We start from the raw sequence: 26096 nt of genomic DNA on the forward strand, positions 1-26096 counted from the left end.
TTCCCCTGCCATCCCACCGGCGAAAATGTAAGTCGCCGGTGGGATGGCACACGCGGCGGCGCGATTTGGCGCAAATCGCGAAAAAGCCTCGCGAGGCAACTTCGTTGATTTTCGCAAAATCGCGCCGCCGCGTGTGCCATCCCACCGGCGACTTACATTTTCGCCGGTGGGATGGCAGGGGAAGGCAACTCGGGGAGATTAGTCGCCCGCGAACAGGGAGTTTTGTCGCGGGCGACTAATCTCCCCGTGTGCCAGAGCCCTTATGGCTAGTGCCGCACAGGGCTGATTCTCAGCTGGGTGGAGAAAATGCTTTCAGGTGCAGGCAAGGTAGCATAAGGGCGGATTATCGGCCTGCATCTTTCCACAGGCTGAAATCAGCCTTGTGTGGCACATGGAGCGTTGGCTCCCAGCGGACCCCCTTCTCTCAGTCTGAAAAAAAAATGCAGCCTGAGAGCAGCCAAGCCAACGCTCTGTGTGCCCTCAGTCATATGGTACAGTTCAGCCCAGCACTATAATGACTGGGGACTTGTGATTGGCTGCAACTAAATACAGCACTGCAGACTTTTCAAGAATAACATCAATTTTAAGCAACTTATAGGGTTATGTAATAAAAAGAGCAAATTTGCAACAGGGCTATACTTCTATTATAGCCAATCAGCAGGTAAATTTCCTGCAGATATTGTATTGGTTGCTATGGGCAACACAAGTGTCATCTATTACATACAGATACTACACGTAGACTAAGTAGAGACAATAATGTTAATCATTATTTAATAAGACCCTTTGGAAAAAGGTTCATATCCACTGCCTAATGCATTTTTCGCACAATAAGATTTTGTAGCCTGACCCTAACAATACTGGTTCTGGCCCTATGTATAAGCTAATAAGCTACTGACTTTAATTTAAATAAAATAACACTTTGATACATTCTAGTTATATAACTGCACAATGAATGTAGGAAATGTTTGCTTGACTTTCTGGCAACAGTGAGGTTCCAAGAGTACAAATTTGAGCCCCATACCCCACACATACTTCACGAGACTATACCCTGTTCCAAATTATTACGCAAATGATATTTTTCTCATTTACCAAAATAATTGATGTAAATAACAGTCAGCATAATTCTCATGTTATCAACTATTAAGAGTACAATTCAAATTTTATTGAACAAACTTTCTAATGATAACAGTATTTTTTTTTTTTAAGAATAAAAAAACTTACAATGCACTGTCCCAAATTGTTATGCACAGTAAGTTTCAAAACACTTTATAGGTTGTAAAGAACTGAAAATTGTCATTTGTTGTGTTTGCAGCATATTTACTGAAATCAAAAGCTATTTCAATCAAACTTTTAACAACATTTTAACTTTTTAAACATTTTAACAGGTCACGTTACATTTTAACATAGGACTCCTTATTTGCAGCTTCACAGGTCTTGCATCCATTGAACTTGTGAGTTTTTGGACAGTTTCTGCTTGAATTTGTTTGCAAGATGACAGAATAGCCTCCCAGAGCTGCTGTTTGGATTTAAGCTGCCTCCCACCCTCATAGATCTTTTGCTTGAGGATGCTCCAAAGATTCTCAATAGGATTGAGGTGAGGGGAGGATGGAGGCCATACTATGACTTACTCTCCTTTTATCCCCATAGCAGCCATTGATGCAGACGTATTCTTTGCAACATGAGATGGTGCATTGTCATGCATGAAGATGATTTTATTACGGAAAGCATAGTTCTTCCTTCTGTACCAGGGAAGAAAGCGGTCAGTCAGAAACTCCACATATTTTGCAGAGGTCATCTTTACACCTTTGGGGACCCTAAAGGGGCCGACCAGCTCTCTTCCCATGATTCCGGCCCAAAGCATGACTCCACTACCTCCTTGCTGATGTTGCACCCTTGTTGGAAGACGGTGGCCTTCCACCAACCATCCACTACTCCACCCATCTGAACCATCCAGGGTTGCACGGCACTCATCTGCGAACAGGACTGTTTGAAAATTAGTCTTCATGTATTTATCTGCCTAATGCAGCCATTTCTGCTTGTGAGCATTGGTTAGTGGTGGCCGAATAGAAGGTTTATGCACAGTTGCAAGACTCTGGAGGACTTTACATCTTGATGTCCGTGGGACTCCATAGGTACCAGCAGCTTCAAATATTTGTTTGCTGCTATGTAATGGCATTTTAGCAGCTGCTCTCTTGATCTGATGCATGGATCTGGCAGAAATCTTCTTCAATGTGCCTTTATCTGCACGAACATGTCTCTGCTCGGAATCAGCCACAAATCTCTTAATAGTACGATGATCACGCTTAAGTTTTCGTGAAATATCTGTTTTTATACCTTGTCCAAGGCTCAATGCCTTGGACACAATGCCATCCCTATTTTTAATTGAAAACCAAAAAATCTAATCTTTGTGACACTTAAATAGAATTTGCATAATAATTTGGAACAGGGCATTGTAAGTTTTTTATTCTTAAAAAAAAATACTGTTCATTGTACATTAGGAGGTTTGTTCAATAAACTTTGAATTGTACTCTTAATAGTTGAAAACTAAACACAAGCTTTTTTTGTCTGCACTGGATCTTTCATGCAGTCCACCAACAGGAAGCAACGCAGCCCTGTCTATTTTATTAGATCATATTCAGTGTGTGGCACAGGCAAGCACCGAACAGAGGAACACAACTTGATGCATTTCACCTGCATTTGACACTTGCCTGCGCTACAGGGTGTATGAACTAGTTGGGCTGTGTTCCTGTGGCGGGACACATGAAAGTTCCACTGCAGGTGAACACAGGCAGTAACACTTGTGTGTGTGAAGCCCTAAGGGTGCAAGGCCCAACTTAGGGGAAGGCAAAATATAATGTAGCTAAACAATGCACCTTGTGACACCTCATCACTTTTTAAAACCATGGAAACAGTTTGCTCATTGTCTCATGGTGTCGTCCACCATATTCAGCATATAATGTTTGAGGGGAAGATTTAAAAACCTTGTGTTGTCCGACAAAAACAAAATATTATATAGTACCATCATTCTCTTGCAGCAGAGTACAGGGATATAAATACAAGACCACATACATATACAAACACCTGAATAGAGTCACAGTAACAACTGCATATTGTTAGGAGTCAATAAGTGGAGGGCCCTGCCCGTGAGAGGTTGCAATCTAAGAGGGAGAGAAAGAAAGAGAGACATACAGTGAGGGTAACCAGTGTGGGTGTACAGTTCTTGTTGGTTGACAGTAATGGTATGTGCAGAGTGAAAGATGGATATCAGTAGTGAGTGTGTGAGCAAAGAGTAGGGGGGTTAAGTTGTTGAGGGCTTAGGTCAGTGATCCCCAACCAGTGGCTTGTGAGCAACATGTTGCTCATCAACCCCTTGGGTGTTGCTCCCAGTGGCCTCAAAAACAGGTGCTCATTTTTGAAATTTTGGTTGCATACAAACCCAGTATAATGTCAAACAGAGTCTTCTGTAGGCTGCCAAATAGCCAATTATAGCTCTTATTGGCACCACCAGAAACCTTTTTCATGGTTGTGTTGCTCCCCAACACTTTTTACATTTGAATATGGCTCACTCTGGCTTAGGTTATAGGCTTAAACAAAAAGGTGGGCTTTACATGACCGTTATAAAGCCTGGAGGGTCTGAGTGTCTCTACTGATACAGGGCAGAGTGGTCAGAGGATGAGTGCAGCACACAAAAAGTCCTGCATGTGGAAGTAAGAAGAAGTAGTGAGTGAGGAGAGAATGAGGTTGTGTGCAGACCAAAGATTATGGGGCTGATTTACTAACCCACGAATCCGACCCGAATTGGAAAAGTTCCGACTTGAAAACGAACATTTTGCGACTTTTTCGTATGTTTTGCGATTTTTTCGGATTCTGTACGAATTTTTCGTTACCAATATGATTTTTGCGTAAAAACGCGAGTTTTTCGTATCCATTACGAAAGTTGCGTAAGTTTTAACGCTACGAAAAATGCGCAACTTTTTACGCAACTTTCGTAATGGATAGGAAAACTCGCGTTTTTACGCAAAAATCGTATTGGTAACGAAAAATTCGTAAAGAATCCGAAAAAATCGCAAAACATACGAAAAAGTCGCAAAATACCGATCATTACGAAAAAAACGCAATCGGACTCCATTCGACCCGTTCGTGGGTAAGTAAATCAGCCCCTATGTCTAGGAGTTTATTTGTATATAGTGGATATAGACTGTGTATAGAATCTTAAACTGAAACCAGTATATCACAGGTAGCCAGTGCATGGACTGTCAAAGAGGCAGGGCTGTGGAGTTGGAGTCGGAGGCAATTTTGGGTACCTGGATTCGAAGTCGGCAAAAAATGAACCGACTCCGACTCCGACTAAATTTAAATGGGAATAAAAAAAATAAATAAAGCAAGTTTAAATGTCCCAATTCACAAACAGTCATAATTAATTACTTCTCTGCTATCAGAATAAAGCCCAATGCACCCAGTGCATAAACGAACACGTTGAGTGACCATGAAGCATGCTTTTCATTGACTGTATGAATGTATAAAATACATTAGCATATTAAAAACAGAGGAGTCGGAATTGTGGAGTTGGAGAATTTATCTACCGACTCCACAGCCCTGCAAAGAGGGGCAGAACTTCTGGAGCTGCAGTGTTCATGATGGATTGGGGTGGGGTCAGTTTAGACGGGGAAGCCCACAGAACAGCATATTACAGTAGTCAAAACATGATATGATGGGGCATAGGACAGGGGTGGCCAATACATCGATCCCCTTTGGATTTCTGGTGGACCGCAACCAAGCCGGGGATGTGGAAGTGCTGCGTGAATGCAAACATATGCTGCACCGCGTGCATACGCATTCAAGCCGCACTTCCGCATCGGTCCGGACGAATGCGACCGCAAAAAGTCTGGACACCCTAGGCAAAGGATGTGAATTTTGATGGTCTCTTGTGTGAGGAAGTGGCATGTTCCAATGAGCATTAGAATGTGGGGAGTTCATGTGTGACTCCTAAGCAGCCAACAGCCACGTCACTTCGGTTGCCCGACAGGGGTTTCCTGCGTGTCATTAACTGCTTCCGGTTTTCTCCGGTTGTATTAATTTATACCTTAATTACAAGCGTCTTAAATAGTGACCATTGTGATGCGATTTTGCACATTTTATATTTACTGCTCCTGAGGAAGCGTGCAGTGTAGCACGTGAAACGCGTCGAGCTTTGGAGGATACTCCGTTTGTTTTTACTCCTATACTACTACTGTACTGTAAGTAGCCTGCAGAGCGCAGGGCCTTTTATATTTATTAAACAGTTTTACACTATATTTGCCTCATTTTCCATTCTATATACATCGCTGAATTGGATCTCACTTCAATCAAAAGCCCAGCTGGGTGTGGTTTATATGCTCTTTTGATACGTTGTTCTGGTGAGCAGTTTGAACATATATATAGCTGGGGTCACATATATTGTGGTGTTCATCCAAAAGCACTCACCATATTTATTATTGTGTTCAGTATATTACTTTTTTGCACTATATATTTTATTTTTTATTTTCATGCGCTTCTATCAACATTCTGCACATACAACATGAGAAACAGGTGTTATATGGTTGTTTTCCAAATCGATTGTAATGTCAGAGAATTGGAAGGTAAGAAGATGACCAGTTCAGTTTTGTCCAGGTTGATATATAGGCAAGGAGAGGGATATGTACAGTATATACATGTCAATTTTCCTTTTACTTTTTTGGTAAATCGACTCAAGATCAAACTGCCCCTACTGTACGTGTGGTGTTTTCACTCAGAATGCATCCGATATATGTTTAAAGTGCAAAGACATAGGGGGCGATTAGTCGCCATGACTTGAAAAAAACTCAGTAGTGGCGACTAATCGTAGAGATTTAGCTGCCATAGATTAATATATAAGTCATTGTGACTAATTACACATTGTTTAAGGCGCTCTGATTAGTCGCAGCAACATTTTAAAAAGTCACAGTGACTAATTGCCCCGTGTGTCCTTGCCCTAACCAGGGCATGAAGCTACTAAAGAAAAGTCAAATAATAAGTTGAGTTGGCAGCATGCAAAGACAAAGTAATAGGCATTTACAAAAAAGCCATATGTAAATGAAAGTAATGATTTGGCTAATGAAAACTTAAAAGGTAATAAGCTATGTATAAATAAAGATTGAAGTGGAACAGAGGTACAAAAAATTGTTAGCATAATTATGCCCAAAGTAAAAAGCTTGTATTAGTCTACATCTACATTTGTCTATTCTTGATCCATGAAAACTTAGAGTTACAGCAAATTAGCACAATTTTGCCCTAAGTAAAATTCTTGTATTTCTATACATCACTGATTTTAGATTATTTAAAAAAAAAAACAAAAAAACCAAAGCTCTTGAAGCCACATACATCGATGCAACAGAATTCCACCTTTTATAAAAGGTAAACAGGTCACAAAAGGTGGGAAATTCGCTTATATTAATGTAATTAAACTGACTTGCATTGAACATCACCTCTCATTGTACTGCTGCATCCCTTACATCTGCATAACACTTACTGCAATCTTAAAAACAGTCTGCATTTGTTAAGTTACTATTTATAATAAAATCTATAAAAGTCAATGACACAACTAAATATCAATGCACTTTATTCTATAAAACATTTCTCTATTAAGCTGGTACTCACATCACACACAGAAGGCTGTCTCTTTTCTAGAAAGAATTTTGCAGGTGGGGAAGCTTTTGAAGGAATGAAATAAATTGTGCCAGAACCAGTATTTAAAATAGCTTTTTTTATCTAAAGGCTATTTAAAGGTTCCTATTTTCATCATTTGGCGATAACAAGTTGCCCATCTATAATACATCCTAGCATTATAAATTTATAATCTGATGGTTCTGATATCTAGTAAAAAGACACTAATACTGCTGTCTGCCTTGCAGCAGCACTTGCCAATTTTCTGACCCAGTTTTTTCGCCATGAACTCAGAAAGACCTTTAAGAGCATTGGCCTTATTTATCTGCATGCAGTAGCAGTAAAATTGATTTATATTTACATTAACTGCAAATTATGCTCGATTGTTACTTTAAAAAAAAATAAAAATCTGCAGTACCCTATAGCCTAAATTCCAGCTTTATAAAGACCAAAGAAATTCTCAAAGACAAGTTGGTCCTGCTGAACATTCACAGTCCATATGTGGCCTTTCAGACAATTGCCAATGCAGCTGACCCGCAGAAAGGATCCACATATGCATTTAATATAATACAGCATGTTCATGTTTTATCTGCCCACTCAATGGAAAAAGTTAGACAGCACTATTGGGAGGAAACAAAATTCCTGCAGGAATTGAAGCACAGACTGGTCTCTATATCATGCGGTCTTCTAAATCTTTTATGATTAGATCTTCAATCTAAAACTGAAACACAGGAACAACTGAGGGGCAGGGAAGTGCACTTATGTACCGGAACTAAAGTATGAGAAATACAGGATCAGCAGGACAGCTGGAACACCCAGCAATTAATATTTAAACAAGTTAGAGAATGAACAGATTTCTTTAAATTATGCAAGAGTTCCCGGGAGGAATATAAGCACAATGCACACAGCTTTGCAAGCCCATGCGTTCCTTCAACTACATAGTGACCGGCAATGGCAAAGCTGCCACTGCAGCCATACCAGACCCACACATGCTAAATGAGGGGAACTAGAGCAGTCCTTTAGCAGGTAAATCTGTCACATCTAATTTCAACGTTCGCAGCACCCGGTACAAAGTAAATTTAACGACTGCTTGAGACACCATTTACCCCGGGACACTAAGCCAAATTGAGACATATAACAAGGAGATGTCCAAAGCGCAATCCTTCAGCTACTGTCTATTCACAACTCCCAGCATCCCCCAGAGCCTAGGCTGCCTAGGACAGCAGGGGGATGCAGTTTCAGCATGATACACGTCAATGAGTCTAATCATGATAAAGAAGCAAAACGCCCAAAACAGTCACCAGTCAGGGAAAACTGGCTTTAATCTGCCAAAGACAGCTGCAGGCGACTTACCGGAGTTTTCTCATGTTCCCCATCTAAGCTGATAGTCTCCATGTCGAAACAGATGCTCTGTTATCTATAGTTAGGTTTCTAGCATGTCACTGGCCTCTTCTATATTCCTGTCCCTATCAGTATCATGCGCAGTACCCCACCATGGAGGGTTTAGAGTTGCTGCGAAAAATCGAGTTCATGCGCATGCGCAAAAATGGGGGGGGGGGGGGGGGGGGGGGGGGGAAAGTCCGAGTCCTGCACAGGAAGTACATAGGCGGAAGTGCTGCTTTTGCCTTCTTCCTAGCGGTAAAGATGTCAGTATTGTGCTTGAAACTGAACTGCCGGTGCTAGATCCACGCTGTTTTTAAAACTGCATGATTAAATCAGTCCGAGGGATTGCGTTGGGTGAGGGTGAAAGCAGGATAGTGTATCGTTATTCAAAGGATCAGCTTTTAGAGGAGGTTGCACCGAAGAAGGAAGAGGGGAGGGAGGAGGCGGGGTTGGGCTGTCTCGTCAGATTCATCCAGTTCAGAGGGAGTAAGAGGACGGCACAGTACGCATTTCATTTAACAAGTCAGAGAAGATTAGCCACAAAACATCTCACAAGCACCTGAAAATTGCACATTCGCGAATTTCCTGTGTACTGTGTGCTGCCCTGCCTGTAATTCACACTCACTGGAACTCTCACAGCAGAACAACAAGCAACCTGAATCTGTTCCTTTAGGTCACTGACTGCAATGCTATAGTGTTCCAGTAAGTGTAAATTACAGTCAGGGCAGCAAAATCTCGGAGAGCGCTATACAGATCAGATTAGCCAACTTCATTCTTCATCTCCCCCATGAACATTGGGGGCACACACTCTGCGCCTGTCATGAAACACTAGGGGGGATGCACACCCTGCTGCTGTCACAAAACACTGGGGAGCACAACCTGTGCTTTATGTGAAAGACTGGTGGAAACACTCTAGGCATGTCATAAATGCTTGGAGCAATGCTTATAGCTCGAACACGGGTAAAAGGATGGCCTATAAAAGTAGACTGGTACCGGGCACTGGAGAGTAGAAGCATGTAAGCATGTCATACATCTTTTCATACTGTTGGAGGTGGTTTGAAAGGTGTCAGCCTTTTAAATAAATTAAGCTTAGGTTCTTTTATCAGCAGTAAAGTTTTTCTCACAATCTGTGCTACAGCTAAGGAAAGAATCTGTGCTCCATACAGTAAAAGCAGTATGTGTTCCATACTTATGTACAGTACAAGCTCACTCACCCTTTAAATACTCTTGTGTATAGTTCTGTTGCAACAGAATTTAGCAGAACAGTGCAAATTACACAGATAATATGCTGATGAAAAGCTCAACTTCCAGTGGGGAGTTGTTGTGAGGTCAGTACTGTGCTGGGTTTAATCTTCAAAACTGGTTATACGGTGATCTACATATGAATACAAATGTACATACATAATTACATAGAGTACTTTAATGGAACCAACTAGTACAGTGATAGCAGATAGTTATCCACAAAAGGGGATTATTTTTGATGCCTTGAAGTGTTAGGACTGATATTTGAGAATTGTGAGTACTCAAATATTAATTGCGGTAAGCAATTCTTTGGATATATGAAACTCTGTTTTACTACTATGTGCTTGAAGGTTGCAATAAGTGTTAGGAATCACTTGTGACCAACATTTATATATGATAATTAAGATGTGCCGTATTAATCCAGCTCCACTCCCTGTAAAGCAGATGCAATGATCCAACTTGTGTGTAACAGGTTTTCCTGCAGCTCATGTGCCAAGGTGTCATTTGGGATAAACATGGTACTGGCAGCATTGCAATACATTGTCTCTGATATTGAATGGAAAGTTCAATGTGAAATAAATAAAAAGAAAAGAACACAATGGGGGCTAAAACCTATAGTACAAATCCACAAATGCATAAAAATATAATGGGAGAAGTGAATGTTGCTATGATTCAATTTGTCTATTACCTTTATTTAAGCAAGGATTTACATACAGCTGTGTGGAATCTTTTTAATGACAACTGCTAGGAAATATTTAAAATGTAATCCCTGGGTAAGGCTAATGCCAGACGAGGCGTAGGGCGGATATTTTCGGCAAGTGGAAAAGGCTTGCTGAAAATACCGCCCTACGCCTCCTACATGTGCTTGCACCCGAATGAATGGAATACGCTCGGGTGCAGGCACATGTAGCCGAAATATGCATAAAAACACGAGATTTCTCGGTGCAAGCCATTATAGTTCTTCCACTAAAGGACCTTTCCCAAGCCTACTACAAAGCAGAAAGTGCATAATTGACCCTAGTCCAAACCATGATAAACAGCCGCAGACTTTTTTCTTTCTCCAGAAAACTTTCAAGTCAGACATTAAGCAATTTTCCTCAACAAATCTTTGCAGGCAGCCCAACGCATTTCAGACAGGTAGATATTTGGCAAATTCAGAATTGTATTACTCCAGAGATCATATTTATCATTATCATTAATTTATATAGTGCCAGCATATGATGCAGTGCTTTTCATTAATAAAAAATATACATGGGTCTGTAATTTGGGTTACAGAGTAAAATGTAGGATCAAACAGCCCTACTCACAAGAGCTTACAATCTAAAGGGTTAGAGTACATTTATAAAATAAGCAAGATGAAAACAATTTTTGATAAATTGATGTCTGATTAGTCAAGATACATTGAATACAGTTCTTTAGGGAATGTTTGGAAGACAAGGAAGAGTCTGATAGCTCAAGGCAGAGAGTTTTAGGGCAGTGGCAGACGAGGAGATTAGTCGCCTCGCGACAAATCCTTATTGCCGCAGGCGACAATTGGCAATACCGGCAAGAATGTAAATCACCGGTGGGATGGCATACGCGTCACTACAATTTCCCGAAGTTTCCTCTCAGGGCAACTTTGGCAAATCATAGTGACGCGTATGCTATCCCACCAGCATTTTTACATTTTTGCCAGTGGGATGGCATTGTGGGTAGATTAGTCCTCCCCCTCTGCCACTGCCCTTAATGTGAGTGTTAGTAATCTGAATTTGATTCAAGAGGAGATTAAGAGCCAGTGAAGGGATATGCATAGAGGGAGCGTCTGATGTGGAGTGATGAGATAGATGAATAAGTTTAGAAGTAGTATGTATGTATGTATATCTTTATTTATAAAGCGCTACTTATGTACGCAGCGCTGTACAGTAGAATACATTAATACAAACGGTGTTAATAAGATAATAATAGATAAATACAAAGTACAACAATAAATACAGATAGATACAAGATAAATACAGCTGCAATAAGTTAAGAGTCGAGGACACAAGAGGAAGGAGGTCCCTGCCCCATAGAGCTTACAATCTATATAAGTAGTGTTTAGAACAGATTGGAGTTGTGAAAGGTGATATATTGGAACGCATGCAAGGAGTAAGTCAAGATGAGAATAATGGACTGAATAAGTATTTTAGTTTTATCTAAGCTGAGGTAAGGTTGTATTCTAGCAATGTTGTGTATATAAAAGTAACAGGACTTGACATTTTCTCATTGCTTTAGTCTATGAATGAATCCTTCCTAACCCCAACTAGAAGCATAAAGTTAAGGTTTGCAGGGCATTAAAGCAACCTCAAATCCTCCCCTGCAGGCTCTTATGCTATTAATAAAATAGCCATTTAAGTGGTGCCAACTCTTCAGTACCCAAAAGCCAAAAGGAAGCCAAAAATACTTGGACCTCCATAGATGAAGCATCATTTAGGGGTAAAGTTTGGCATATCTAGCCCATGACTACCCATGTCTGAATTACACCTATTTATCCACCGAAGGCACACAAAGCTGCGTAGTAGCTAATTGTCACAGCTACTAAATGCCAGAAAATACAGAGAATTGCCTCTGCTAAAACACACATAGAGATAATTATCAGTAAATTTTTCAGTATTGTTTATTTTTGTAGCCCTGACATGTTGCTGCTACTAGTAGCTCCTCAAGCCCTATATTTATGACTATTTATGCACTAGCTTTTTGACCTAATATTGTTCTAAATTCAGTGTAGAATTTGTGAATCAATTTGTTCTTTTGTGGCCCTCTGAGTGCCCTGGCTTTCACAATAGCCACAACCTCTCCTCTTCCTGTAACTATTCTTGTAAGAAGCTACAATATTAACACAAATGGAACAGTTTTAGCCAAAATGCCAAGTGCTGAGCCTTTTCTTTGTGGGGCATGCTTGGAGCTCACATCTTATTATATATATATATATGTGTGTATGTATATTTTTATTTATAAAGCACTACTTATGTATGCAGCGCTGTACAGTAGAATACATTAATACAAATGGGATTACTAAGATAATAATAGATAAATACAATGTACAACAATAAACACAGATAGATACAAGATAAATACAGTTGCAATAAGTTAAGAGTCAAAGACACAAGAGGATGGAGGTCCCTGCCCCGTAGTGCTTTCAATCTATTTGATATATATCATATATACACTGATTTATATTGTTACAAAATGTAGGGTTACTTGTATGTTAGACGTACATTAATACTGTATGTATAAATAAACTGTTCTTCAAAGAGAAAATTATTGGAAAATATCAACTACAGGTAAAGGTAACATATTGTCTACATGTAGGCCCAGATTTGTGGCCAGAAAAGGCCTGGGGAGGCAGGTTTAGATTTTTAGTTGTGGCATTGGAAAACTAATAATAAAAAAAAAAACAGAGCCACACTGGGTACAGTGCCTGTACAGCTTCATTTTTCTAATAGAAAATAGGAGCAGGTTTCAAGGGGGAAGGCTGCAGGTGGGCACACTGCTTCAGAATCAGTATTAGGGGCACTGTCACATGTATTTGATTGCTCGTAGCTTTTATTTCTCCTATTGCATATCTATATTTTTTATTGTACACGCATACATACATAAAATACACAAATAATGTGTCCTGTGAGAGTGGTCATTAATGGGTTACGGAAATATTGCCTGCATTTCTAATGTGTTTACAAAATGATTTCAAATTCTAATTTGTTTACAAAACATTATTTAAAAATGTGAATGGAATTCAGTAAATTACTGTAATATTTGTTGTGTAGATATATAAGATGCAAGACCTGAAAAACCTCCTTTTTGTAACAGAATTTACAAGAAGGAAAAACTCATGGGTACCCTAGAAACATCCCAGCTGGCCACACTATAAGGGACTTCTGAGCAGACTGCAATTGCTATGGAAATTACATTCCACTAAACAAAAAAAAAATATTGAATATTGAATGGCCTACATTTGTACAATTACCATATTCTCATTTGTAATTCTGACAAAGATACCACTGAAGACTTGAACATTTGTAAATTTAAACTGTGGTTAAAGTGTGTAAGGCATTATAGAAATGAATATTGAAAAAAGAATTGTAACACTTCTATATTATAGGGAGGTTTAAAGCAGCTAAATGATAAAGATTTGAGTTGAAATTTTAGATGAGGTGGGGGCTCAAACTAAAACAACTGAAAATTGCTGTTATAGGATAATGATAGCTGATCATATGAGAAAATGCCACAAAAATACTGCATCATATATTTAAATCTGTGACCTGGTCAGTAACTATATGTACCTCTAATATAATGTCAATAGCAGGAAAAACTAAGCAACAATTTACAGGAAACAACCTATTTTTCATACCTATTTTGCCAAAATATCCAGTAAAACTTTGAGTATACTGTAGGTTGTTTTGCAAAATACAAAAAACATATTTGCATTGATTCACATAAATATAAAATATAAGCCATGAAGGGTCATTTACAAATGCAATTGAAGTACACAAGTACAATTTAGGATTCCATTTGCCATGTTTTTACCCACAGCTACAGCAAAATTAAACTACGTGCCGATTTGTGCTCTCTACGGTTGTGTCAAATTTGTAAAAACAAGCACAGTTGTAATTGTGTTTGTAGGGATTATTGTCTACTATTTTTCTGACCAATAATTTATCATTATAACTATTAAAAACATACCTATATAGAGATATAATGGGGAATAAAATCACACTGGAGAATTTGCAGACCAAGGCTAGTCAAATGAGTTATAAATGTTGTATAAATATTAATGTTCATAAAAAAACAATAATTACCTGTCCAGATGTGTACATGCTTCTGTCCCTTTTTATCATTACCCAAAACAAGAGAAAACCATACACTACTTTGAATGTACCAGTTGTGTCAAATTAGTACTATACTAAACTTTAAAGGAAAAGGAAAGGTACAATCAATGGAGGGTGTCAAAACGTTACGCTCCCCCCAGTGATTGTAATTGCTTTCCTAATGCTCAGGGACGGTGGTCCTGTTAGGAGAAAACTGCACCAGCTTGGGGTAGCTGCGAGAGGAATGATCCTCTTCCTTCTTCTGTCTTTGCGCTACTTGCACATGTGCAGTAGAGTGAAAAGCAAAACTTTAACTCTAACTTTTCACTCTGTTGCGCATGCCTTGGCCCCGGAATCGTGAAGAAAGAAGACAGGAGGAAGAGGATTGCTTGTCTGAAGCCACTAGTGTGGTTTTCGCATTAGAGGAACACCAACCCAGGGTATAAGGTAACTGATTACAATAACAGGTAGGTCCCTAACATTTTGGCACCCCCACAGTGATTTTACCTTTCCTTCTGCTTTAACCTCATTAGAATAATAACAATCACACAGATTTACTCAAATATGGGCAAACATTACAATGTAAGACATTTACTCATTACAAGAAACTTCATCCTTTAGAAAAGCAGACTACGTTATGATTAGTTCTATCAGGGCAAGATGGTATTTCAGTTACATGTCCCCTCCCTTGCTTCAAGGGCAGCATGTGAGACAGGTATTATTAGTAGGGCCTTTCCCTTCCCTCAGGAGCTGCACGTGAGCCAGATATTCTTAGTTGGTACCTTCCTTTCCTCAGGTGCAGCATGAGAGTGAGAAATTATTAGCCCTCACTAATAATAATAATAATACACCTTTGCCTCATAAAGAAATAATTCCAAATACTATTCTATTGTGTTTTACAAGCAAAATAAAGTTTAGTAACACTTTTTTTCAATCTTGTTTCCTTCAGTCTTGAAATTTCCTTTCACAGCAAGCAGGCAGCCACCATTTTGTGAAGGCAAGCTTTGTATCAGCCCAAAATCTTTTTTCTGTGCCAGAATGGGGGACCTGGTGCCCATTCCCTTGCACAAGATACACAGCCCAATGAGTATAATCACTTATCTCAGACTCTGTGCCTGTGCCTGTGCTCCTGTCCCAAGGTTTTAGTGAACTAGTTACAGTGGCTTAACAATAGAGGAAGCAGACCCCGCGGCCCTGGGGGGCCCAAGGGAGGGTGGGACCCAGACCACAGGCTCTGCTTCCTCGATTTTGAAGGTAAATCTCCACTCCGCGCTAGCTCCATGGTAGGAGAGCGGGCAGGAAGCAGGGATTTACAGGATGGGGGCACAGGTCTGATGTGGCAGGGTGAGGAGGCCCAGTAAGTTTTCTACTCTGTGCTGGGCCCCTCTGAAGATTTTTTTTGCAGGGCAGAGTAGATCCAGCACTGACTAGTGAGATTAAAAATACAATACTTATTTTTATTCAACATATTCAAAAACAAGTTCCCAGTTCAATTACAAATAAACAAGATGAAAATATTTTAAAGGAGAAATTATGGCATGATGGTATCCGTTCAATTTTTCTCAGCAACCTCAGAAAAATTATATTCTTTGTTTACAAAACGCTACAATGTACAGTATTATACAATGGGAGAAAAAAAACTAGAAGGTCACCTCATTCATATGAGCTCTCAATGAGCCAACACCAAACATGCCAAGATTGGCTGTTGAAGAGGGAGGCTTATGAAAAAGGCATTGTGCAGAGATTTTTTTTATGTTTTACTGGATTTGTTTACTTAGCTTCAGGTAACCTTTTAAAATACCTTATACTTACTTGCTACACATGCAACAAAATTCCTTTTGTGCCCCCCACACACCCAGACACTTTCAATGTGGTGCAATCACATCAAAGTTGATCACATCACCTTAGGGCAAGCAAACACTTCTAAGCAAAAAAAAAGAGAAGTGTAATTTACTGGGCATACTTCTGCTACCATATATGAAGCATGTCCTAAGCCTGTGTATTAGCATGATATGGGCATACTAGGGGAAAGATTTGCTCCTTGGCGACCTTGCCATATACCTTACCTTGTATTTCCACCTTTATACACATGACCACACAAAAAATACAGAAAAACATCTACAGCTTATGTATACCCATCATATATATATAGTAAATGATGAACTTATAACTCAACTTGTACCAAAGCATTTCTTGATAAAAGTTGTCACTATTTTTAGGGTATTAAGCCATTCTGCTCTTTTTAATCCCAGCATTTGTGTGCAATGACTGGCATCTGCCTGCTGGGGGAAAAGTCTAGTGTGGCATATGCCTTAGGGCAGTGATCCCCAACCAGTGGCTCGGGGGCAACATGTTGCTCACCAACCCCTTGGATTTTGCTCTCAGTGCCTCCAAACCAGGGAGTTATTTTTGAATTCCTGACTTGGGGGTAAGTTTTGGTGGAATAAAAACAAGATTTCCTACCAAATACAGCCCCCTGTAAGCCTGATAGAGGCTCCCTAATAGCCAACCTTAGCCCTAACTTGGCACCTCCATGAACCTTTATGCTGCTTGTGTTGCTCTCCAAGTCTTTTAACATTTGACTGTGGCTACTAGTAAGAAAGGTTGGGGACCCCTGCCTTAGGGATAAAGAACTAATTAAAAGTAGAAGCTATTTTGCAAGATAGTAGATTACATAATGCATACATAATAGCTTGTCAGAAAGCTGTTTTGCATAGGCTGACATTAACATGGGGAGCTAACATTTTTCATAGATTATAATACTTATTTACCATGAAAAGTATTCTTTTATGTCAATGTTTTGCCTTCATTGCTGGTAATCATATCAGCTTTTTGATCTCCTGAAATGAAATACTTGCCATGGTATGCAAGACAAATGTCCCAGAAGAGTGTTGGTAAAGGGCAAGTTACTGTATGCTAGGATAAGCAGTGAGTACAAGCACTCATAGAAAGCATTTGGTTATATTTTGTGTAATCCTTTGCTGGAATGTAATCAATAAGGAAATGTCCTTCATGTGACATTGCCCTCAAGGGAAACACAAGGATAGATAAAGAGACTTTTTACTGTGATCTTAAAATATTGCACATTTCTAAAGACTTGTATGTTTGTTTAAGAGAGAGGTCAGTCAAATGTACAATGCAGATTTAATCTAGACAGTGGAAACTTGTCACATTAGAGCAGAACCTCGCATGAATATTTACAGTTCTCACTTGACTATTTTATCTTTGCCTGAATACAAAGATCTAGCACCGAATGGATCTTACTACTGTAACCCACATGAAACCAACAAGACATTTAGCAAATGTCTCAAGTAACTCTTTTCTTTCTATATTTCCCAGAAAGTTAACTTAATTATAGTATGTGTATTTGTAGCCCACAACCAAAGCTTAAATACATAAATTACAGTGCATCATTTACAAGTAGTAAAACATTGTGTGAAATACTCATTATAGTTATTACACAGTCTGCGGTAAAGGTGCCCATTATAGATGGGCGAAATGTTTTGTCAGGCATGGATTCGCTGCAAATTTCTGCGTTACGCCATTGGCGGATTGTTTCGCGAGACGGATGAAAAAAATTTGCTGCGGAAAAATTTGCAGCGCATCCAAAAATTGGCGTCTGCGTCACAAGAATAGTCACGGGCATCAAAAAAATATAGTTGCGGGCATCAAAAGAATTGTCGCAGACATGTTCACCGTTTTGCAAATCTTTTTCGTCAAGGCGAAACGGTACAGATTTGCTCATCACTAGTGCCCATACATGCACAGATATTATTGTACAAAAGGAGCTTCCATATGATATTCAGTGTGTGTATGGTGAGTTGACAGGGCGACCGATATTGGCAAAAGCCTTGCTATTGATTCATTTTGAGCTTATAATTTTACTACTATTGTTACATTTTACTGCGTATCTTTCTTTTCAGGCCTTCTCCTATTCAAAGACCAGTCTCTCTGGTCTGCCTGGTTGCTAAGGTAAACAAGACCCTAGAAACCAGATGGTTGCAGAAGAATAAGCTATAAAACTAAAAACCCACAAATAATAAAAAAAAAAAATACTTAAAAATGAAAGGTGAACAAGCCCTTTAAGGGGCAGGTGTACAGGGAAGCCACCTTGGTTGTTGTACATTGTAGTAGGGTAATCACTTACATCAGAAGGCACCTAAATTCAGCATACCTGAATAAACCAACTGCTCTTGATTAAGCCAGTGTTTCCATTGCATAACAGTAGAATGACCACATTAACATGCGAGTGGGCATGTAGAGGGGAGCGCATAGTTTACAGTGCACACCAGGCCCTTCCCAGGATTCTTTGCGTGGGGGGGGGGGCGCACTACTTTTATATGCCACTGTAGTATTTTCATTTTTTTACTTTTAAGTGTCATAACATATGCTATGTGTGGCATCAGCCTTAAACTTCAGAGACTACCTTTCTCACAGCTAAAACTTGCCAAGATCATGTAGAAGGTAATGGCAGAGGTTCCTTTCCTTGAAGATCCTTCTTTTGTCTTTGAAACTTTAGAGGTTTCGGATTTTTGACAAGTCAAAAAAATACAGGATCTTTCCGACTTTTCTTGTGCTGAATTTTTCAGTTCAGACTTTTTAGTAAATGTAGAGACATTCTTGGAAATTAGTTTATTAGAATTTTTAAAAATAAAAAAGTATTGGTTAATGTATATGGTTTGTAATTTTCATATGGACAAACAATAATTGTTTTTATGTGCGTTTTATATTGACTTGTATTAGACAAGAGAATATGATGTTACTATAAAAATGTGCAAAGCCTTTTTTCTGGCTAATAACAGTGTTGTTCAGTGGCTTTACAGCATTATATTGTCTCAGGTCGGAAGAATCCTTTCCTCTACCATGTACCTAGTAGAGTTGAGTTAATATTGGATAAGTGTTAGGGTCCCTTATGGATTCTGTTTCTCTCCCTCTGCATAAGTGATGCTAAGGGGGACACAATCACTGGGGTCCTAGGAAACTTTGTTTCATAGAATTAAAAGGTAAATAATCTTTGGGATAATAATTATGTTTGAAGTCACAACCCTGAATCCCCAGCCTTTATTTAGCTGTAGTAGGTGTAAATACATTCCATGTATTCCTTGAAAAGGAGCCAATGGAACTTTAATGCAAACAGGTGGAAGCATACAACACAGACAACATATATTATAAGACTGTCCTATGGCCCACTACAATGCTACACTTTCAATAAACATGCAGGGGCTAAGCCCCGCTTGCATTGTACTAGTTGTGCCAGTCAACTTCCTTCTATGTGAGGGTACCGACCCTCTAGGCTAAGCACCGGGTTAACGCTCTGAGGAGGCATGGGTGTGCTGACAGAACTTTTTTGTGGCCCACTCTCACATTGCTTTCCAGCCTGGATTTTCTTTTCATTAAGACTAGGGTAACTGTCCAAAATGCATGCCTTTTTTCTTGCTATGCACTATGCTATAAAGCTTTCAGATTCATGTTAAATTATATAGTGCCTTCTTATTACTTCCCTTAACTGTACAAAAGTAATTGTACTTTCTACTATTTACAGTTACTATTTTATGTATTCTGAAAAGTTGATATAAATGTACTTTTGGTGGCCACACACGTGGCGATTTGCGATCTTTCGTGTGACTATCGGTCGCACGAAAGATCGTTCAATCAGCCACTAACCGTTCAGGGCTGAAACGGCAGATAAGGAGGTAGAAACAATAGGATTTCTACCTCCTTCTGCCGATTCAGCCCTGAAGGCAGATTTTGCTCAGGCGCCTTCTATGGCGCCCGATCAAAATCTTTTAACCTCGCCGACTTGCCATACACGCATTGGATATCATACGAAACGAGGTTTCGTACGATATTATCGGTGCGTGTATGGCCAGCTTTAGCCATATGTTCATAGTTACTAACATAGTAACATGTTAGGTTGAAAAAGACACACTCCATTAAGTTTAACCTTTTATGTCTATATGAAACCTGCCTAACTGCTGGTTGATCCAGTTGCTATATATAATTTGCAGTGCACACATTGCTTGTCATGTCAATATCATCATAACATTTTTATTTATTTCAGCCTTTTTGAAAATAAATGGAACAATGTCATTCTCGCTGGCGTAAGAATCAATTTTGGTCTGTTAAAGTTTTTATTCCTAGTGGGACTCCCTACGATGTCTCCCTGGGAACCTATTAGATGGAGGTACCACCAGGTTTCCCTATCTCTCACACTAATAATGCAGTGAGTTACAATGCAGTGAGTTACACCAGTTGTGCCACTAAGGAAGGACTGATGCGTGATGCATATAGTGAATGATAAATACTCTCTATGACTCTTATATACTTTCTGTATACTCACTGTGGAATATGTCAGCACTATATAAATAAAGCATAATAATATATAATAATAACTGTATTCTGGATTGCAATCCTGCTTTAGAAATGGGTTACAAATTTTAAAAGCATATTAATAAGCCTCATCTAGACAATGTGAAGAACAGTGACTAAAGGTGGCCATACACGCACCGATATTATCGTACGAAACCTCGTTTCGTACGATAATCGGTGCGTGTATGGCATGTCGGCGAGTCGACCGATATCGCAGGAAGCTGCCGATATCGGACGACTCGCCGATCGGACAAGTTTGAAAATTTTGATCGGGCGCCATAGAAGGCGCCTGACCAAAATTCTCCCTTCAGAGCTGAATCGGCAGAAGGAGGTAGAAATCCTATTGTTTCTACCTCCTTACCTGCCGATTCAGCCCTGAATGGTGTGTGGCGGATCTTACGATGTTTCGTGCGACCGATGGTCGTACGAAACATCGTCGGATCGCCACGTGTATGGCCACCTTTAGAGTTACATCTCCTGAGATGTCTGGAAAATGTTACATGCAATATTGGATGGCTACCATATTAAATGCTACTGTTTTGCCTGCAGTGATCTCAATATTTTTTTTTTAGACTCTAGACTGTAATCATCCACTTGTTAAAAAATACTGCTCATATGAAGCAGAGGCTTAAAGGACCAGTAACACCAACAAAGGGAAAGGTTTTTGAAGCATTTTGATATAAAGTAGTTAGCATTAATAGAGGCTCAAATATAGCTTAAATCGAGATGCTGCTGTGTAGCCATAGAGACAGCTATTCATGGTGTTGCCGTCTGACATTTACTTAAATGGCAATCACCTGCCTCAGTGCATGCCATGTGGATTTTAATCCAAGAACTAGAGAATTTTTGGGTCGAAATCTGCTACCCTAGGCTGATTACCATTAAAGTAAATGTCAGGTTGGGAGAACAGTATTAGGAGGATAGTTTGTAGAATATAGACTATAGTTGCACGATAAGCAATTATTGTTTTAAGGTACTAATTACTGTGATACTACTGCAACTTGATATTCAGTACACAGTTATGGGAGTCCATCTAAAAACATTAAAGAAGAGTCATGGAAAGCTGTGGAATGGGATTATATCACTGCTGCTGCAAAACCTATTTTATAGGGGCATCTGACAGCTATGTAATCAAATAGAGGTCTTCTTCCTAAACTTTATTTGCACCAATGTTTCTTTCTCTCTTGTAAACTCACAGATACAATTATGATACTGTCTTCAATCTTAGCCATCCCATTTATGTTCAGGGAGACCAGTATTTAGGGATCACAGAAATTTGGAATTCTTGAAAGCTAAATAAAGGGATAAGAACTCACTGATGCAGGTGACCATCATTCTTTTACAAATTTTTCTGAACTGTTTGTCTGAGATAATAAGGCTGTCTCCCTTTTATGTCTTCATCCATGGTCCTGCTGAACATCTGAGAATTCCACCATAATGGAAAAAAAGCTGTTCTGTCAGTTTTAAAAGACAAAACTTGAGAAAATAAAAAACAGAACTTGACTGTTCTCCTTGTGGTTAACCTTCTGTCAAGGGCAGAGTATCTGAATAGGGTCCCAATAAACAAAGAAAAAAAAGACCTAATTCCGCATCTACTGCCATCCTCTGTTGCGTCATGAAAACATACTGCCAGTCTGGGAGCCCCTCAGGGTATTTAAAGCATGGTCACTTAGCTGACCTATGTCTTTTCAGCCTCAATAGGAACATCAGTGAATGTTATTATACCTGTGTATTCCTTCTGTTGCTAGAGTGGTGAAACATATTGAACTGTAAATTATAATTCACACACAAAGAAAAGTTCAAAAACTGCACAGAAATGCTAAATGCATGGCCATAAATTGCCCAATGACTTCCAGTATAGTCTAACAGGTAAATGCAAGTTAATCAATATTGTAGTAAACTACTCAATCTTTTGCACATCAGTCTGCCTTTGCACACAGTTGGTATATGACCTCCAGGATGGTAAATCTTTTACTTTCTAGAAGCATAGAATATTATTTAATTGGCAGGTGGGTGTGTATACAACATTTTTAGAAGTTGGACTCTTGGCTTCAGTTTTTGTTAATTTGCCAGTGGAAACCTCTTAGCTCCTACAGCTTCCTCAGATTAGTTAAAAGAAAGCTTTATGGCAGAGAAAGACATTCAAATAAGCATCTAATTTTCCTAGCAACATGGCAGCAGGATAAGATCAAATTGCTTCATTCCTTATAGATCATGCCAGTTATCCTTAGAATGCAGAGAAGAGTCCTGCAGGCTTTTGTACAATGAAAGAGTAATTGTTCATTGCAAGAGAACGGCCTAAAATAGAAGAAACAAAACCATTAGTTCTTGGTTATATTTAAATAAAGGCTAACTTTGTACAGATGACTGTCTGGTTGCTTGCTTTGGATGGGAGCAAGTGCTACACCAGTTACTGATTAGTAATTAATTCAATTTCTCATTACATGACAGCTCAGAAACCAGTGCCATTTTCATTAGAATTTAATAATCAGCCCTGTAGCATCAGCTTACATGACACGAGAACCTTATTTTCTGCTTATTTACAACAACTGCTAAGCTTAGCTAGCTGCCCAGAGCCCACTGAGCATGTACATGTCACTAACACTCCTAACAGAATCCCTGACCCCGCCCCCCATACACAATTTTGAAGATTTGAATCATTACTGAAATTCTGAAAATACTATACTATGAAAGTATAGTAACTGGATATAGGATCGGGTACAGTTACTTGGAGTAAGGTTCTCAGTGGGGTCCCTCAGGGTTCTGTATTGGGTCCACTTTTGTTTAACTTGTTCATAAATGGGGGTGTAAGCAATGTATCAGTGTTTGCAGATGACACAACAGCAGGATCTTGACCAACTGGCAATCTGGGCGGCTAAGTGGCAGATGAGATTTAATGTGGATAAATATAAGCTCATGCGCCTGTGATGTAAAAATATGCAAGCCACTGATACCCTTAATGGGACTGCAATAGGCAAATCCATAATGGAGAAGGACCTTGGAGTCCTTGTAGATACTAAACTTGGCTGTAGCAAGCAATGCCAGGCAGCAGCTGCAAGGGCAATCAAGGTTTCTAGTTGAATTAAAAGGGGTATAGATTCACGGGAGGAGGGTGTTATTCTTCCCGTTTACAGAGTGCTGGTAAGGCCCCATATAAAATATGCTGTTCAGTTTTGGTCTCCAGTGCTCAAACAGAACATTATTGAATTAGAGAGGGTCTAGACAAGGGCAACTAAACTGGTAAAGGTTATGGAAGTCTCAGTTATGAAGAAAGACTGGCCAAGTTGGGTCTGTTTACACTGGAGAAGAGGCGTTTAAGAGGTGACATGATAACTATGTATAAATATAAAGGGGGATCATATAATAACCTCTCTAATGCTTTATTTATCAGTAGGTCCTTCCAATGGACACAAGGGCACCCACTCAGTTTAGAAGAAGGGAGGTTCAGTTTAAATATTCAGAAAGGATTTTTTACTGTGAGAGCTGTGAAGTGGTGGAATTCCCTCCCCAAATCAGTTGTGCTGGCTGATACATTATATAGCTTTAAGTAGGGGCTGGATGGCTTCTTAGCAATTGAGGGAATATATGGTTATGGGAGATAACTTACTATGTTACTATAAGCACAGGCTGAGAATCTCTCCCTCCACTTTAAAAATCTGCAAGTTGTGACTCTATCTGGAAGTATTGCTTTGGTCCAGGTGCAGGCAGATGCAGCGTATTATCAAGATAAGCTTTGCATCATCCCAGAATAGGGTACCTGATGCCCAGGCACAGGATACACAATTATAGGCCATGAGGAGGGCAGGGCAATGTGAAGAGTCCAGTAACATCTGAATGAATGGAAAGTGCAAGTAATTTACTGCCCTGCCTCTATGCCTGAAACATAAAGGCAGGGCAGGCAATAAATGATTGACAGCTCTGACTTTTTAACATGTATGAGTGTTTTAAAAAAAAAATTGGGTTTCGTGTTTAATTTCATGGTTAACACTTTTATTATACAACTTTTTATGTGTGGGTGACAAGTCCCCTAATAGTTGCAACCCTAATTTTGGGAATTAAACACTGTACAAGTGGAAATATTGTGTAACCCTCAGTTAACTGGCAGAGTGTAATTGCAGACCATACATAGATAGTGTGTACTGGAACTTCAGCATGTCTGATAGCACCTGGCCTGCAACTTGAGCAAATGAACTGAGCCGAATGTTCTCAGATGTAAACATAGGTAAGGAATTTTTTTTAAGCAGCCGAAGCAAGACTCAAATTTCCTTCAAGTTAACTAGAAAAGCACACACAAGGAATTGGGTCATTATTGCACTTCATTGTTAGATTCCCATATCTTAAATGACATTGCTCCTTATTAAAAATGATGCACGCTTAATGATATTTTATCTTGCAAGGTATAGATACAGCCATTTCACTTTTATATCTTTTTTTTATTAAACACTTTTAGTAATTTGAATGCATGCATGACCTTACCACACACTGGGCAAGTACTACAGTAAATAGCTCTGCCCTAATCCAACCAAACCATGCCCCTTTAGCAGGAAGGCCAGACCCTTTCTTGTCCTGACTCGCTAATGACTCTTTAGGGAATAGAGGTGCTGTTAAAGGAGAAGGAAAGGTAAAAACTAAGTAAGCTTTATCAGAAAGGTCTATGTAAATACAGCCATAAGCACTCACAGAAAAGCTGCCTCTAGCAAGTCAAAAGGAACACAGGATTTCTTGTCTCCTTTTTTTGTAACCATGTTCTTAGGTATCTGACATCCTCTGTCAGAAAAATTCTTCATTCCCAGGGCCAGAGTCTGCCCAGTTCTCTCCTCTGTCCTGCTCGTCCCACCCTTAGGAATGTGTAATCTGAGCTATAAAGGCTAGACTCTAAACAGGAAGCTATGAACACCAAGCTAAAATGGCAGCTGCAATCAGAGAAAGCTTCTAGGGCTCTTTACTCAGGTACAATAAATTTTTCAGCAGAATAAATATAGTGTGCTAGGTGGCACTAATGTGGCAAATCTATTGGCAGTAAAATGCCAAAATGACTTTTATTCTCCTTTAAAATGGTGGGTCATCTTTAAGTTAATTTTTAATATGTTATAGATTATCCTACTGCCAGCATCTTTATCATTAATCTTCATTATCATTTCCAGCTTTAAAATGGGAGTCACTTACCCCGGTAGCCAAAAAACTTGCTCTGGGAGGCTACAATTTTATAATTATTTTTACGTTAAATGCCATATTCAGGCCCCCTTTTATTCATATTCCAGTCTCTCATTAAAACCATTGCTAAGGAAAACAAGACCATAGTAACCAGCTGCTGTAATTAAATACTGGAGAGCTGCTGAAAAAAAAGCTGCAAAACCACAGATAATAAAAAGTGAAAACCAATTTCAAATTGTGTCAGAATAGCACCCTCTAGTTATACTTAAAGTTAATTTAAAGTTAAACAACTCCTTTAACATTTACCTATGCAAGTGTGTAACAAGCTGACTCACTAAAGGGTCCTTAGTAAGTTGGAATAGGAATTTCAGGCAGCTGTATCGCTGAGAATTATAAAAAAAATATCATCCCTACAAATTTTTTAGAATCACAATCCCTTGTAATTCAGGTAAAGTAAAAGAATAC

At 39.3% G+C, this 26096-nt stretch overlaps 1 protein-coding gene across 9 annotated transcripts in view; it reads right to left on the bottom strand.

Annotated features, from left to right (window-relative positions):
- Positions 1-26096, bottom strand: part of osbpl8 (oxysterol binding protein like 8) — a 137242-nt gene that overhangs the window by 106249 nt on the left and 4897 nt on the right. For 5 of the 9 annotated variants that reach the window (XM_012958584.3, XM_012958580.3, XM_012958579.3 and 2 more), the window contains exon 1: positions 8014-8208. The exons of 1 other annotated variant lie outside the window; for it this stretch is intronic. In XM_012958584.3, coding sequence (XP_012814038.1) covers positions 8014-8055 — 42 coding nt within the window. In that variant the 5' untranslated portion in view covers positions 8056-8208. Of the gene's footprint in view, positions 1-8013; positions 8210-26096 lie in introns of those variants that run through there. 3 more of the 9 variants (XM_018091936.2, XM_012958581.3, XM_012958586.3) reach the window with 3 other exon arrangements.

The sequence above is a fragment of the Xenopus tropicalis genome, chromosome 3 (genome assembly GCF_000004195.4).
Source record: "Xenopus tropicalis strain Nigerian chromosome 3, UCB_Xtro_10.0, whole genome shotgun sequence".
In the NCBI taxonomy this organism is placed as follows: Eukaryota; Metazoa; Chordata; class Amphibia; order Anura; family Pipidae; genus Xenopus; species Xenopus tropicalis.